This window comes from Eurosta solidaginis, chromosome 4, assembly GCF_040869045.1.
Source record: "Eurosta solidaginis isolate ZX-2024a chromosome 4, ASM4086904v1, whole genome shotgun sequence".
In the NCBI taxonomy this organism is placed as follows: domain Eukaryota; kingdom Metazoa; phylum Arthropoda; class Insecta; order Diptera; family Tephritidae; genus Eurosta; species Eurosta solidaginis.
The window spans coordinates 25,815,304-25,833,633 of NC_090322.1; the positions used below are offsets into that span (position 1 = coordinate 25,815,304).

An 18,330-nucleotide genomic window follows, 5' to 3' on the forward strand; every position below is an offset into this window, starting at 1 on the left:
TCCACTGGGATGTAGATGTTGATGATTTCCAGTTTTACATCGCCTGACCGGACAGATAACCCGTGACGTTCTAGGACGTTGTCCCTGCGTCCGATGTCGGGATCAAATATATGATATTGTGCTGAGTGGTGTATGATAAACGCGAGACCGCTTCCATTGCCGCTCTCGAGATCTTTTCTGTGGACATTATACCCATAACAGGTCTGCAGAGCAGATCTTGCTGTGAGTTTAGTCTCTTGAATCGCAGCAATGCGGATGTTGTGCCGCTTCATGAAATCGACTATCTCCGAGATCTTGCCAGTTAATCCATTACAGTTTGACTGAAGAATTCTGCAGCGGGGGAGACGTCGTCACTCTAGGAGTAAGGTGATTACGCCTGGGGTTGTGAAAAGCTTGGAAGCAATTGCTGTTGTGGCCTTGGGACTGGACGTACCTGGGTAAGCATTGGGATACCCGGTGTATTTGGGTTTGCCGCCTGGCAACATGACGCAATGTAGCCCGTCGGGGGGGTTTCCGTCGCGGAGACCAGAACATCTAGGAAAGTTGTACCGTTCAAGGCAGGAGCTACATGTTTTATGTCGACTCCTAACGACATTTGCAAGGCAGATGAATTTTCACTGAGAAGCTTTTCATGGCAGAAATATACTCGGAGTGTTTGCCAAATCACTTCCGAGGGGCGACCAGGTTAAAAAGCGTTTTTCTCATTGAAAATACTTGTTTCTAAACATTTGATGTTGTTTTGCCCAGGAATCGAACCCAGGATGTTCGGTCTGGTAGGCGGAGCAGGCTATCACCACACCACGGCGGCCGCCGGCTAAAACCAAGGGTGTTTGGCCTACGAAATCGAAGGAGCTACGTTCAAGGCCATGGTTTTTCTAATCTGGTTAACGCATCGGCAGTGGTCGATAAACCGTTTTTCAAAAAAAAATTTCCATTAACAGTAGTCCGAGAAAACCTGCAGCTTCAAGGGGGTGTTGCTGTTAGAGGCATTGGATATACATTATAATTGAAAAGATGGTTGTCATGTGGGGACACATCGCTTGCAGAAACGATACCCGATGTGGTACGAGGAAGAGAAGAATGGGAGGGGTAAGATCTACCTAGTCTACAAGTTTATACTGAGCATACATTGAATGCTTATCGTATTTGGCACGGGTCTAGAACAAAATTTTTAATAACGCGTTCTTGTCTTTTTCAGATTTAATAAACGCGAGGAGGCGCAAGAAGCCATTGCAGCATTGAATAATGTTATCCCAGAAGGTGGCTTGCAACCTCTTACCGTACGGCTTGCAGAGGAGCATGGCAAAGCGAAAGCGCAACATTATATGTCACAGTTGGGCTTAATTGGTGGCGTTGGCGGCGGCGGCGGAGTTGGTGGCGGTCCCATGGGCGGTCCACCACCACCACCTATGAATATGGGCTACAACAACATGGTGCATAGAGGTAGACAAAATAAACCACGTTTCCAAAAGATGCATCCCTATCATAATGCACAAAAATTCATTTAAATAATGAATCATAAAGAAAAATATTATTTTTACTTAATGTGATCACAATGATCAAGATAACGTTACGTTAATGAGGAGTTATTGATGAAGAGAGGTGATGATGTTGCAGTTTATATAATGATAGTGGTGTTATGATGATGATGATGATAATGTTGGAGGACAGGTCTTATTATTTTTCACGCAAAAGCAAACGCATGAAATATTCACAGTTAATTACAGAAAACAAAAGCAGTGAGCAAGAAGTATATTACATAAACAAATATGAAATGCAAATAACTTTTTTCTACAAGCTGCACTCACAAAATTGAGTAAAGAGTCGGTTTTTTTTACAAGTGATATATTAAAATCATTATTTTCTTTTTTTTCTAATTTTTGTATAAATATTCCCAGATGCAATAAACGAGGGAAAACTGAATTATATACATAATAGCGTGCAAAATTGCAAAGAAATGCGTCGAATACACGTAAAAAATATATGTATTTGATTTTTTTTTCTAAATAAGTCCACCCTATATAAATGGTAATGCTGATGTAAGATAAATCATCAAACAAAAATATTTGCTGTAGTAATAAACCTAAAAAGTAAAAGATCTTCCTTCAGACGTAAACTTGTTCCACATAACGTACAAACAAAATTAAATTTGCAAGCGTTTGCAATCTTTATATCAGCATTAGCCGCCTTAACACCCATTACATTAACATTTTTTTTTTTTTTTGATTACATACTTAAATTTGCTAATTTGTTCATATTTTTTGACAATTGAAACAATAGTGTTGACATAAGTTTAACAAAAAAAATAAAAAAAAAAAACACGTAGCTTATATTAAACTGCATTATTGTCGCAGTAAAAACGTATATATTCAGAAAATATCATACTTTTAAAAATAAGCTTTTAATATAAAGAGAAAAATAAATAGGTTTTGTGCGCCATTAATTTTTTCTGCTGGTTTTTGGCCTTAATATTAGTTTTAACTCGTCTGCTGACATTTGCATTTTTTTTAAATTAAACTAAAATTATTATTTTTTTTTTAATACTTTTTCAATTTTTCTTTTTCTCATTTTAATATTTTTTAATTGCAAATAAGTTTTTCTTATTTCCAAAATTGTTGACAACAAACCTCGTATTTTCTCAATATGTATAAATTTTTCTTAAATTTGTTTTTTACAATAATTTTCTTTTTTCTTCTATGGTTGGAAGTTGTTTTTAATAATTTTTTTTTTTTATTTGAAACTTTGATTGCATATAGTTTTTCACATTAGTTTATAGCAGTTCTTTTTTTATTTTACAATTGTCTGATACAGTAAAATATGCTTTGAAAAAACTTACGACACACAACCCCCAAAGCACAACAAATTATTTCCAGTTTGACATTTTGAAGCATTTCTTTGTTTAGTTTTTTAATCAGCGAAAAGAATCATTTGAATATTTTGCTTTTATTTTTTTAACAATATAAAAATATATTGTACCATTATTATTATAATTTTTTTTTTTTAATAAAGTTATATACGCTCTTAACTCAAATGTATTTTGTTTTTTTTTTTGTATTTTTTAGTTTTTTTCAGCTTTAATAATTTTTTAGGAACCACATGTTTTATATTCTTTGTCAATATCAGTCTTTATCTTCAAAAAATTATAATTTTTTTTATATATTTTTTATTAATTTTTTTTTTATATATATTTTTTATAAATTTTTTTTTTTTATGTTCCTTTTTATTTTTAACCGGTTTTCAAACTAAAAAAAGTATTTTTGTTCCCGTAAATTTACAATTTGTATAAAGCTTTAATTTGTTTTTTGGACCGTTTTCACAAGTAAATTTTAATGTTTATCTGTCCTATAAAGTTAAATGAGAAAACGGCCCTTATATTAACTAAAGGCTCAAACACATTCGACTTTTGCGTTGCTTTGGCGCTTACGTTGCGTCAACAGCCGACTGAACTCACACAATGATGCTATGTTCCTTATATAGAGGTAAAGCAACCGCAGTGCCAGAGAAATAAACGGAGCTCAAAAACTTACGTTTTCAATGTCTCCTGGAAATCCTTTGCAATTTAGGTAAAATTTCCATTGCCATTCAATATAATTATAAACATAATTTTCTGTGTTCTATTGAAAAAAAATGTTGTTCGTAATTTTTTATTATGACAAAAAATTAAAGTTTGACCTTTTTACTTTCGGTTGGCGCTAGTTCGCTGCCACAACGACAAAAAGTCGAATGTGTTGGGGCTTTAAGGCTCTTACAATTTTTTCATTGTATTTATTTTTAAAAACTATTAGTATTTTTAATACTAGAAGTTATATATTTATTAGAACAGCATTCGTGTTCTGCCTATCTCGCAGAGTGTTAACCTCTTTTCTAGTTTTGTTCAGCTTCCGATATTTTTTTTTAAACAAAGTTAAAGTTCTGGTTGATAATCTAGTTTAATGTATTTAATCAAAGCCCGTATCAATACTGAAGGTAGTAAAAAGCAATAACTTGCAAATTACTTGTTTAAAGCAGTGGTGCACTCGAGAGCTTCGAAAAGCCATTCGGCGTTCGCGTACATGTCGAAAGCGATATGGTAAAGCAAGAAGTCAATCACTTTAAGCTTGTACTTTAAGCAGTTAACATCGCATGCATGAATTCTATACTCAAACATTATCCATGTAAACACATACAACTACAAAAAAGTAGCGTTTTTATTCGGAGCTCTGCCGTCATTGTGCACCACTGGTTTAAGGGATTCAGAGTCTTCAAACGTTCTACAATATTTTTTTTTTTTGCTAAAACTAAATGAAACCGCAGTCGCATAAAGTCTTTAAATATTTTTAAGTTCAAAAATAATTTCTTTTAAAACCTCAGTGCACAAACACATTTATATACATCTGTGTTAACCTTGCAATTTTGATATTAAGGCAAACTTGCAGAACAGCTGTTTTTATCTCCATATCTTGCTTTGCTCATTTTAGTTTCAAACTATATTTTTTTAACCGTACCGCGATGTTGTAAGCATGTCATACTTACATGTTTCATCCTTAAATTTGAAAAGTATTACGTGGAACGCAACAAAAAACCCATCTATATGGGAAAAAATTGACTTTTCTTTTTAATTCTTGCAAACATTTTCTGCTGAGAGTCAACTTTTTGAATAGTCTTTCATATTCCTTCAAACATTTTTCAAAAACTTATTTTCCGTTTAAACAATTAACACTTAACACAATTTGAGTTAATGCGTATGGTATCAGTAACGTAAGTTAAGTACGCTTACAGAGCTTAACATTGGTTGCAAATACATATATCGCAAGGATCCATTGAAGTTTGGACTAATTGCGTTTATGAATTTAAAAAAGAATAAGCTACGCTAGTATAACAATCAGAAGACAGGAGAAACATTGTCTTGATGTTATAGCTCTGACAATGTATTAGGTGTCTCACAAAGTGCCAAAACACGTCAAGTTTTCATAACATAACACATTTACTGAGTCTTCTGTGTTTTCGTAAACTATCAAAAAACAATTAGTTCATAATACCTTCCTTTGAAACATTTACCATTTATTTCGTTTTTGTGGTTGAGTGCAATTACAGCAAAAAATTAAGAGTAAAATACGATTATGAATCGATCTATACTTAATAACCCTCACAAAAAATTGTCGTTTTGAAAATGACCTCTTTTTCAATAATATAAATTAAGACACGAATAATGGACCTTTCACAAATCAAGATTTACAGCGCATTACCTTGTAGAGACATCTCGCGAGAAAGGCGAGGCAAAATTTGAAAATGGTTAAGAAAATTTAATTACAAATCAGTTAATAAAATTATTGGTTGCCTTTCTATTGCAAATTTGTATTTAAAACCTTTACAATTGTTCCCGATTACTGACCGTACTTAATAGATTTCGCCACTGATAATAACCTCCGTTTGCGGCCTGTGTTAACACCAAACAATTTATGCAAAATGTAAGAAGAGGATAGTATATGCACGTCTGTAGAATTCGCAGGCTTAACGCTTGTAATAGTTGAAATCCAAAAATATATTGAACCCGATTAATAGTTTTGAAAATTGAAATAATTTACATAGCACTCTCCTGCATACTTGAATCATAGCATTTATGTTTTTTTTCGTTTTGGTGCATGTAATATACACCAAACTCTTTCCTGCCCTAAAGGCAAATAGAATTTACGAGTCAGATATGAAATTACTTTGTTTACCAACGATTATGCCACTAAAATTTTCAATTGTTAATACAACTGAATAGTAAATTGAGTCAGAAGGGTGCTTCTCAACAACCTCCATCAGTTTACGATTAATAGACTTGAAAATTGAAATAATTTACATAGCACTCTCCTGCATACTTGAATCATAGCATTCATGTTTTTTTCGTTTTGGTGCATGTAATACACCAAACTCTTTCCTGCCCTAAAGGCAAATAGAACTTACGAGTCAGATATGAAATTACTTTGTTTACCAACGATTACGCCACTAAAATTTTCAATTGTTAATACAACTGAATAGTAAATTGAGTCAGAAGCGAGCTTCTCAACAACCTCCATCAGTTTACGATTAATAGACTTGAAAATTGAAATAATTTACATAGCACTCTCCTGCATACTTGAGTCACAGCAATAAATGTACATATGTAATTATTATTATAGCTTTATTTGTTGTAATAAGACCAAGAAATTGCAAATTCATATGTATGATCCTTGTGCATGCTAATTATAAAAGTATATTCCTTCTTAAGTTTACAAAATGCTTAAAATTGTGGAACGCATTTTCCTGCTGAAAGAATTGTCGCTTTTACAGCGATACGTTTTTGGGCATAAATTGTATATTATACATACGTCTGTAGAATACTTTATAATATTTGCAACACCAATCGCACGATTAATCGCACACTCCAGAGGACAATTATGCCAAAAGTAAATGATACAATGCAATGGTATTTTCTTTGCCACTAAATTTGTGCTGAGGATCACCATTATATATAATGGTCTTATTTAAATCACATTTGTAGTTGTAGTAAGTTGGGAAGTGTAAATGATATATATTCATGTGCAGAGTCCTTGAAAATACTTATTGTCATAGATGATATGTACAAACGAGGTTTCAAATGTGTTTAAAAAAACCCAGTTTTCTAACGTTTAAACACTTGTGTGATGTTTGTCGTTTAAATTAGTTATTGGTCCCGTTTCCTATACACATGAATATGTTTAAAACATCCTTTAGAACGGTATAACTTTTACACTTTTTTGTTAATAAATATTTTTGATCACATGATTGAGTCCACTGCACAGTAATTTATTTATGTTTATTATCACACATTTGAAAAAAAACGACTTTTTTGTTTATTAAAGGCCCCTTTTTTTATTAAAAACTGATGGGGTGGTATTCGTGCATATGGAATCAACGTAGTCATGAATTATTTTCGGAAAATTTCCTATCCTAACGTAAAGAACGCCAAACATTACATGCTGGAACACTCAGAATGGTACCTGCCGCTGGAACAGGTTCTCTTTTAGTAAAATAGCGTCGGTATGGAGCTGGCGTGCCTTGCAACTGCATTCGGGGACATACTAAAGGCAACAAACACGAAAGCCATATTTTTTTAAATAAAATGTAATTTTGCACAAACCGAACGAAAGTAAACAATGTTTTAACATCTTACACAAAATCTGCATTAAAATAGCACATGTCAAATCGACTACGTTAAATTATCGGATTTGGAGTTGGCAAAAAGTTAGTGAATCGAAAAAGTGTTAAAATTTATGTTAATCTAATTTAACATCTCCAAATGTAGCAAAAAAAGTTAGTGAATAGCGCTACTGGTGGGGTTTATGATAACCAAGGAGATTGCGTGTCACCAGACACGGCTCTGGCAACCATCCTGGTGGAAACGGATTTCAATCCGAGAAACTTCGCTCGTAATTAACAGCTATAGTTTGTTCAATTGCCGCCCTTCTTGATATATAGGTTGACGCATAACATTCATAAAAATTGTGGTTTTCTGCGGTTATATAACCGAAACTTCCTGAATAGGCTGCTCCTTTAGGGCGAGCTTCCACTTCGTGTTGTAACGTCGTCGCGTAAAGTTCGTTTCCCCACAACTCAACCGCGTGCTATAAAAGGACGCTATTCATGCGGTTGAGAACAAAATGGCGGATAGTGAGGGAATCGAAATGACAAAAAATTATTAAAAATAGTTGAAAAACTTAAAATTTATCGTACTCGGAGTAAACCATTAAATCTAAATATAATTCATCGTACTTGGAGTAAACCATTAAATCTAAATATATAATAACCTTAACTACGCAGAAACCTACGCACATGGTTCTGGCCTTAGTGTATTACCAGTGTGTTGGTGGAGCAACTGTACAACAATTTAAAGACATTAAAATTTGAATATATAACATGGTGTTATGGATTAACACCAATGGAGGGATAACCTGGTGTTTTATAAGCGTAAGCTTTAACCAAGAAACTAATAATCCAAAAAAAAAAATAATAGGGCGGGCTTCCGCCATGGGGCCAAGTAGAACGGCAACTTTTGGTTGGTTCAGTCGAACCTTCTCACCTGATTGGGTGGTATTCGTGCAAATGGAATTGGTATGTTGTACCAAACGATGGATCGGTGTCTGTGAAGTGAGCATACAGACTATCTCCATTAGAAAACTTTTGATTGCGCTATCCTAACGTGAAGCACGCCAAACATTACATGCTGGAACATGCAAAATGGTACCTGCCGCTGGAACAGGTTGTTCTCTTTTAGTAGAAATAGCTTCGGGATGGAGCTGGTGGGGTTTATCATAACCAATGAGATTGCGTGTCACCAGACACGGCTCTGGCAACCATCCTGTTGGAAACGGATTTCAATCCGAGGAACTTCGCTCGTCATTAGCAGCTAGTTTGTTCAATTGCCCTTCTTGATATATAGGTTGACGCATAACATTCATAAACATTGTGCTTTTTTGCGGTTATATAACCGAAACTTCCTGAGTAGGCTGCTCTTTTAGGGCGAGCTTCCGCCATGGGGCCAAGTAGAACGGCAACTTTTGGTTGGTTCACTCGAACCTTCTCACCTGATGGGGTGGTATTCGTGCAAATGGAATTAACGTAGTAATTCAATATTTTCGGAATTTGATTCTGGTTCTTTTTTTGTATGCTTTTACTACACTATTATTATTTCGTAGCTTCGTATTTAGCTTAGGTTCAAATAGATTTGTGGGTAAACACCTACAAACGATGGATCGGTGTCTGTGAAGTGAGCATACAGACTATCTCCATTAGAAAACTTTTGATTGCGCTATCCTAACGTGAAGCACGCCAAAAATTACGTGCTGGAACATCCAAAATGGAACCTACCGCTGGAACAGGTTGTTCTATTTTACCGCCGCCTTCCAAAGTTATTCTACAATTGTAATATATAGAACAATTGATTGACGATTCTATTGGCAATATAATATTTTTAAAGTTGTAATCATAGTAAACAAGAGGTTATGTTAAATATGCAAAGATCCAAGCCAAAATTGTATTACTAGGTTTATCACAATATTTTACATACTGTTTTTAACTTATCCAACAAGTTCTGTTTATTCAAACAATTAACATTTACTTCAAATCTATGACTCAAGTAAATTTGTTTCCGTTTGATTGTTTCGAAATATTTGTCGACGAAAAAAAGTTTCGGTCGCGCTTAGTAGGCCTTTAAATAACTCCGGTTTGCTTGGTAGGGCGTCACACTGGGGGGTATTTTAAATAAAGTTCAGAATAACTCGGCAATGAAATAAAACGGGCTTTGAAATATTTGAAAGGACGATCAAACCGTATTTGAACTTGAGAATCTCATTATATTCGAAATTTTGTGCGAAAGTTAGATAAGTTTTTCATTGTTTCAAAGTTTCAAAACAAAACAAAAAAAAAAAATATATATATATATACATATATATAAATATATTCTTCAAAATTAAAAAAAAAATCGTTTTTATGCTCTTTAAGTACAGGGTTGTTAATGAATGCATTCCATTGGGAATTATTGTACCTTTGAAGGCAGTCCCAAAGGATTACAATACTTTTTTGTTAGTCCGGAATAATGAATAAAAAAATTTAGTCATATTAGACTAATTATTCCTTCCTATTCCTATTTTTGTGCCTCTTATTTTTATTTCATGTATTGCATCTATTGACTGCAATACTCGAAAGAATGTATTCTGCAATCCTTAGCATTCCGTTTGCTTTTCAATATTATTATTCACTTGCAGAATGCTTTTAAATTTTGTTATTCCATAAGAGGAATGCTTTCAAATTTTATTATTCCACATGAATGTAAAAATTAAAAATTTGTCTGGACTAACAAAAAGGAAATAATGAATAAATAGTTTTATTCGTTATAAATGAATAAATATTTTTATTCGTTATTCCTTATAAAGGCTGCAATCTAAACGTATTAGTCCAGGAATGGGAATGCGTACCTTAACAACTCTGTTTTAGTCCAACAACCTACAAGTTTGATTTGTAAGAAAGTTGTCAAAAATCTACAATAGTTCCGAACAGGTTTAAATTTGCGCATTGTACAATCGAAATGCTTATACTGTTTGAAACATGTTTGGAAATGTATTTTTTTTTTTTTGTGTGTTTTGCAAACGAATGGTAATATCACTTTTACGGTTTTCGAATTCACGAAGTGAGGTTTTTAAGTCACGCAACTTTGAAACTTTTATTTGTATGCGATATTTCTTGATAATCTAGATGTAACCGTTTCCGAAATATATATATGATTTTGAAAGTTTTTTTTTTTTTTTTTTGAAAATACCCCACAAGCGATGCCGCAAATTTTCTATTAGTATTTGTACATTTTTCCTTTGATCCCTTTTAATGAATGTGGTCTGTATGTAGCCGATATCGGTACACGTCATCTAAACTAAAATATGTTTGAAGTGAAGGGAGATAATGTAACTATATCTCTCTGAACGCACTCCTCACTCTTAATCCTAGCTTAATTTACTAAGAATGGACATGCCATTCAGCTGGTTTTAAAAGTATAACTCAAATTACCATTAACCTAAAATTTTTACATTTCATATTCTACACAACATTTTGTATTGAATAAATGTATAACTATTTCGTGTATTAAGCGTTGTTAACAATTTATAATTAATTTAAAAGTGTATTTGAAATTTCAAAGCCATGTAGCACACGTTTATAGCTAGTATGATAATTTACCCAAATTACTTTCCGTGTTTTCTTCCAAGGTAATATACGTTGATATGACTAGGCGCTGAAGTTCTTGGCTCACAAAAATGAAATAACACCGTTTAATTATATGTAATCTATATATTTATTAAAGGAACGTTTTAACTTTAAATTGGTGTTGTCTTTTTGTCTTTGTTGACATACAACACTCGGCAATAGCCCAGAGCTACAAAAGCAAGCCTATCCTAAATTCCAATTCCAAATATTTAAATTTAATAATCAGTACACGTTTAACATCCAAGTAGAACGACATTTTTAATTCACACATCGTATTTCTCCGCATTTTCCGGGAAAGAGTAAATTTCTGGAATAATTAATACAACCAGTTATCAACTCTCAAACCAAAGTATTAACTGAAAGATGGGATTTTTAATATAAACGCAAGCTAAGCATTTTCCTAATTTGCCAACACCTCACGTTGTTAAAAAGAACGTCAGCTATTTCACGATTAACATCGACTGCGTGAATACAATCATTAATGTGAACTTTGAATTTGTCACAATTAATGTTATCATCACTTAACCCTGAGCTCTAGTTCACGTTTAATATACGTTTCGAGATATGATCATAACTTTTGATTTTGTTGTAAGCGATGAATCCCTTTGCCATTTAAGTTTCAGGGAATATTTTCCCGGCGAAAATAAAAGTGTCGCCAAAGAAATAGTATTAAATTAGCATCATTTAACTTGTGTGTAAAATTCTTCGTCCATTGCTTTATATTTAAAAGTCCATGACTAAATAAAGTGAGCTCTAGTACGTTTGAGACATGATCACAACCTTTGATTTTAACAGATGAATCCTTTTTCTACTTAAGGTTCAGGGAATATTTTATCTGAATTAAGTTAGCATCACTTAACTTTTGTGTAGAATTTTTACTTAAAAATCCATAATTAAAAAAAGTGAGCTCTAGTTCACGTTTAATATACGCTTCGAGATATGATCATAACTTTTGATTTTCTAGTAAGCGATAAATCCTTTTGCCATTTAAGGTTCAGGGAATATTTTCTCTGCGAAAATCAAACTTTCGCCGTTTAATTTTAAACTGAAGCAGTGGTACCGACTCAACTTTCCATTCAAATCTTTTGTTACTTTTAATCATTTTACATACATATTTGAACATGAAAATTTCAGAAACAGCTTCGATAAGTTGTATAACAAAAACAATGGAAACAAATTAAAAAAAAAGGCGGAAATTGGTGAAGTTTACAAAAGTATTCATGGAAATGTCATTTTCTAAATTTTGATTTTAAATTGCATAAGTATTCAGCACTGGACCCACTTCCTTAAATTCTTAAGAGTTTTAGAGATCAGTATTACAAAAAAAAAATACACTCACTAGTCCGTAATTAGCATTACAGCGCGTGTAAAACGGTTAATTCAAAGCTTGAAGTTTCAACATTTAACATAATTACTTAGAGCGAACAAATCAATGAGTTCTTTTTACGTTAGGGTACGCTTTCCAAATGCCTTGTCTCCAACACCATTTTAAGTTTTTCTCCACAATATATCATAATAAAAAATTTTTAAATAACTGCATACATAGCAATATGCTAGTAGTACCCGATTAATAGCAGGACCAACACATTGCAGAATATTTGAAAGTCGAATTTCCTTCTCCAGTGAACGGTCTTTTAAGATTAAGCGTTGAGGATTCTCGAGAAAAATTTAACTCACGCAATAAGTCTGTCGGCAGTATTTGAAATATGGTGACAGCATATTTTATGATTGATGAATGCATGTATGCTGAAGCATCAAACTTCCTTAATTTTGTCAATGCATATTATAGTTGCTTAAAATTGAAAATGTTATCACCTTTCAATTCTGTATTCCACTAAATTTGTTTAAACTTGAAGATCGGTTTAAAAACGCATGTTAGGTTGCAATAAGTGTCTTTAACTAGTGTTTTACAAGCGAATTTCCATTTAACCTAAAAATTTAACATTTCATATCTACGAAATGAAGACATACGCTGGTATTGTTGGTTTCAGATAAAAGTTCACGATAGCGAAGTTTACTGGTGTAGATTCCTGTAATGAAATGTGGAAAGTATAGAAACCCCTAATCGGGCAATTATCAAATAACGGAAAGCCATCATTTTGTTTTAAGTGTTTTGCCATCTGTTTAAAGCTACATATTCAATTCAAATTCGTTCTAAATCAATTTAATGGTTATTACCATTTTGAAAATATACAAAACTTCTTTTCACTTTTAAGTTTAAACATTTGAACATTAAACACAAATAGCCTTCAACATATTTTGTTGGCGTTAGTACGGCATACAATTATTCAAACGCTTTGTTTTTTGTTCGGTATTAAAAATGAAGGACAAGTATTTATTTCACTTAAAATAAATATCGAATTATTATTTTTTTTTTTGTTTATAAAATTTTATATCATTACACTATTATTGAATTCTTATTCGGTAAATAATAATACCCACATTCTTTTTAACCTAAAGTTTTAACATTTACCCAATTTGTACATTGATTGATGTCGACTACCAGCTTGAATCATTTTCTATATAACGCTGTTAAAGTCGTTCCAATTAAGTTTTTAAAAAGCCCTACCATTTAATACTTTTAGTTTAGATCACGTTTAAGTGGCCTTTGCTGAGGTCGGACACCAGATCTTTCACCATCCTATGCAGAGAGGGTTCCTCAGCATCATATAGCATATACACAGATGCCATCGTTATGCCAATGTTCCCAAATGCCAAGCTGACCGCAGTCATGTCGCCATTGCTATATTTAGGTAAACGAAAGATGTTTAGCTCAGACTTTACCAGGATACAGGTTCTAACTTTACCTCTTGCTGATGCTCGGATGAGCTTGAACCCACTGGCCCCCAAACTGCAGATCCTGGAGTTATTTACCCAGGGTTCTTGGATGAGGACCACGTCGAAGTCGCCTTTAGAAAGGCGACTAATGAGAGCCGCCGAGGCTGCTTTAGACTTGTGGAGGTTTATCTGAAGCACCCTCAGTGTGAGTTGATTCAGACTCCACTACCGTAACGTCGGCCTCTTCCCCGTCGCTATCCAGCAGGTAATCCTCTATCGTCAAATTGCCCAGAGCACCTGCACAATCTGACGAGGCGGAAACCACGGCGGTTGCCGTACTTTTACATTAGTACATTGCATTTACCTAGTTTCTTATCCTATTCGTCGATAGATGGCACTAGCAACGACACTCTTAGGCTTGGTGTGCAATCATTTCGGATAACAATTAGCATTTCCACATTTCGGTGGATTACAACATTTACGTTTTTGAAGTTATATTTAGCACTCAACATGAAAAAAATTTTATATTAAACATATGTATATAACAAATCGTTATATTGATATAAAATAAAATAAAACTATAAATTCTTAAGCTTAATTCGAAAGAATGACCTTACTTTTTGCAAATTTCACAAATTCAATTATCACAATTATTTATAGTTGGGCATAGTGCGATGCACATTCCACTAGCACTAATTTATTTATGACATATTATTTGCACAAAAATCACTTAAGGATTGAAAAATGTTTAAAATTTTTAGTATTACGGGATTTAAGAAATATGTTCTAATGAAATGTTTTTTGGAATGAGTATATGAGCGAATGCATTTATACATAAACAATCCACCTCCTTTTAGTTTAGATCACGATTTCTATACCTACCCTATATTTTATTTCACTCGATCAAGTTTGTTACTAGTCCCAATTTTATATGTAGTGGCGGAATCAAGATTTTATCACGACTTACTAGAGGACTGTTTATGAGGTTTGCTTTATCGAGCCGACTGTTGCACAGTGTAATCACTGACTAGATGCAGCTGTGATATGATGATATTAAGACTTTGATTGCCTCAAAATAACAGCTGACTTCGCGATTATCGATGTGTTAGAAGAAGTTCATTCTTCGATCAAAATCAAAATACGATTAAGAAATTTATTTTTTTTTTTATTAGTTAACGTTTAGTTAGATTTTAATCCAACGAATAATCATAAATCCCTACAAAATTCATTATAATTTTTCCTCAATTAAATTCTTCTTAACCTAATATTTTAGCATTTAATATCGTGTTTCCGTATATGTTGATTTCAGAAGAAGTTTCCTTTTACCAAATACACTTTCCTATAACCAATTTGTATCGCAGAAAATTATCCATGTTATACCACTCAGCTTACAGTATTTGATTAGGGCTTTTGCTTCAGTTGTTGTGACCGGTTCTTCTTCACCCGGAAAGTATACAAAGACCAAAATTGCCTCTTGATCTCTTGGGGTTGGAATTTTTGCCACCAAATCAGCCGTCATGAACTGTAAAAGTGGAAGAAACACTCGACCTTCCTTGGCAAATTTTTTAAGTAGGACGTCTGAAGCTACCAAATAATCATATATCCCTACAAAATTATGATAATAATTTTCCTCCAATAATATCATTAAAGCCTGCTATCACCATGTAGTTGCCTATAATAATACTACCAAAACTTTCCTTAACCTAAAGTCTTCAACATTTAACATCGAACATATTTTTCTGTTAAACTTATAATGCGAAAGTTTTCCCTATAAACTTGGTTTAAAGAACAGAGCGTATTATTTTTCAGCTGTCATTCAACATTTTCTTTAGGGAAGTTACCACCCTTTGCTGATTAATGCCATACATTTTACTGACACTATTTTATATCAAGTTGGCATAATTTTCAAAATTGCATTAAAATCGCTGCTTATCACTACATACTTAGATTTGTAATTAGGATACAATATCGCCAGTTGACTAAATTTTAAAATTTAGTAAACGTGTGTTGTAACAAAAAAAGGCTAGTATCGATATGTTTATTAAATTTAAATGCAAATATACAACTTTAGTTGTATCCAACATTAAATAGCTTCTGTATATACCTTCCAAATTCTCCTTAACCTAAAATTTTAGCATTTAATATCGATATCAACCGAATGTTAACGTATAATGCTGATTTCAGAAGAAGTTTCCTCTTACCAAATACACTTTCCTATAACTTATTTGCATCGCAGCAGATTATCCATGGTATGCCACTCAGCTGACAGTATTTGATTGGGGCTTTTGCTTCAGTTGATGTGACCGTTTCTTCTTCACCCGGAAAGTATACAGAGGTCAAAATTGCCTCTTGTTCTCTTGGGGTTGGAATTTTTGCCCTGACGTGGTGACGGTTCACCTGAAGGCATTTCATACGTCTTGGCTTTTGGGCTTTAATTGGGAGGGGAGCCACTAGTTGCGATTTTTGCGGCCACGTGTGGCCACCTTCTTTGCTCTATTGTTACGCGACATAACGGCTTATTCAGCCGTTCGTACTCGTTCTTGCTCCCTCTGGTCAGAAGTCGCTTAAGGCGCTTACGAGCGGCACCACTTTGCCGATTGCGCTCTACAGTTTGGCCAGACTGATCACTTTTATCTATATTAATATATATTCTATTGGTTACTTACATCCATATATGTAAATGTAGCTCATAATAATCAGTTTAATTAACCTAAAGTTTCAACATTTAATATCGATAACAACCGAATGTTAACGCTTAATGCTGATTTCAGAAGAAGTTTCCATTTAGGTACATATTTGAATAGCTTTTAGTAATGTAATGGATGGTTGACCAAATGAAAATTTTTTGGGGAAAAAAGCAAAGCCACAAAATGAAAACGCCGACAGTTCAAGTTAAAAAGTAGAATGTCAACCGTCTTTTTTGTCTACGAGTGCCACGGTTGCGAGACTGTTGAATATTTTGCGGTCAGCGATGAGTCTTATTCCTGTCAGCAAATCATGCATCGTGATAGTGTGTATTTATACAAGTAAGTTGTATCAAGTTCACATACCCTTTTGCCAAAATTGTTTCATATTTTTTTTTTTTTTTAATTAATTTTGGTCTGTGCATCAGGCAAACTATGAATAAAGCATTATAAAATATATTTTTTTAAATTCAAATCCCCTTAGTTAGGCTAGTTTTCATAGAAATATAAAACTTCTCTCTTATAGAAAAAAAAAACTGCGGACTTGAGGCTTGGCTTCCTCGGAAAACGGTGCCGATATATTAGGATCGCTGAATATCGGCCTTTATATTCTCCGTCATCAGCGGCAACGTTTTACTGTAAACTTGCCCCACCGTTGGCAAGGATCTATGCCAAACGTTTTCTGCTCTCTTGGCACGTTTTTTAATGGGTTTTCACAATTTTTATTTTTCTACTTTTTTTTAGCATTTCAAAGAAAATTAAAAACCAAAATTACTTTTTGTTTTGAAATTTTTGACACAATGTTCACAGCGGTATAGCGGTAGGAAAAAAAGTTGATGAACGAGTTTGTACCGTCATAACCGCAGTAATATTTTTTGCCCTGCCGCTATATTACGTTACGGTGAACTTGCCCGTCTTGCTAGTTTCCGCATGATTACTTTTACTTTGCTACATTTTCCACAACGTTCTATACCGCTATGTAACGGCCGCTATATAGCGGCACCGCTTTCGAGAAAACCGAGCCTTTACACCATGTTTAGATAATGCAATGAGTTTGTGCCTCAAAAGCTTAATTAAAATTAAACGTCCTTTCCATCCATTTCCAAGAAAGGTTTGAGTTCGTTGGTACTTGATGCATTAAAATATACACATATCTATACAAAAACCCGTGTTCGTTACAAAAGTATTGTGGCACTGTAATTTTAACTCATAAACATATAAATATATTGTGTTATTTATTAACAATAAACAATGTTGAAGTACTCTCGAAAACCTAAAATTTGAGCATTTAATATTGAACACATTATTTAATTACACTCATAATGGATTTCAGGATTATTTAAAATTTACTATTTCTTGTGTATTGGATGTAAATTTACGAGATCCGCTTTAAAAAGTCTGAACATAAATAGTTTACGCCAAATCACTGTAATAGTTTAAAAAATATATAGTATCTTATCTTAACACGCTTACTATTACCAAAATCTTTAAACAGCTTGGAGTAAAATTCTCCATATGTTTGTAAGTAAATATTGACTTTTATTATCGGTGGTTTTTGAGCATTTTTTAAATGGAGCAAAAACTAAAAAGTAAATTATCTCCAAATTGATTAAGTTTAAAGATAAATGAGAATGAGTTCACGATTATCATCCAACAATTCATTCTTACATTAGCTATTTGGTATTGTTTATTTTGATACCTACAGATTAACAAAGCTATTTAAAAATCACCTTAAATTAAGAATTGTTAGCACAATTCTTTCGTTATTAACAAAGCTACCACAACTTTTTCCTAACCTAAAATTTCCACCATTAACAGCTATAAATAGTACTTTTAAACACGCATTAGTGGTGTTCCTTGTGAAGTTCCATTTCGACGATATCGGACACAAGCTGTGTATTTCTACGATGTGAATCTCCGCTTTGCTCACTTTGCAAACTCATTATATACAGTTTCCATGAATTATAATAACATTCTTATTTCATTGATATTAACAAAAATACTTTTCTAATCGTAAAATAAATCAGTGGTGAGGTAAATCATCATAAAATTTATGTTGGTCCTTGGGTAATGTTGATTTGATGCATTGCAAATCTTCATATTTTTTGGCAGGAATTTTTCTGTGTGAAGCTGT

At 33.3% G+C, this 18,330-nt stretch overlaps 1 protein-coding gene across 7 annotated transcripts in view; it reads left to right on the plus strand.

Moving 5' to 3' along the window:
- Sxl (Sex lethal) overlaps window positions 1–18,330 on the plus strand; it is a 176,828-nt gene that overhangs the window by 99,800 nt on the left and 58,698 nt on the right. For 5 of the 7 annotated variants that reach the window (XM_067780813.1, XM_067780817.1, XM_067780815.1 and 2 more), the window contains one exon: window positions 1,199–1,443. In XM_067780813.1, the coding sequence (XP_067636914.1) occupies window positions 1,199–1,443 (245 nt within the window). Of the gene's footprint in view, window positions 1–1,198; window positions 9,432–18,330 lie in introns of those variants that run through there. The other 2 variants (XM_067780814.1, XM_067780816.1) reach the window with 1 other exon arrangement.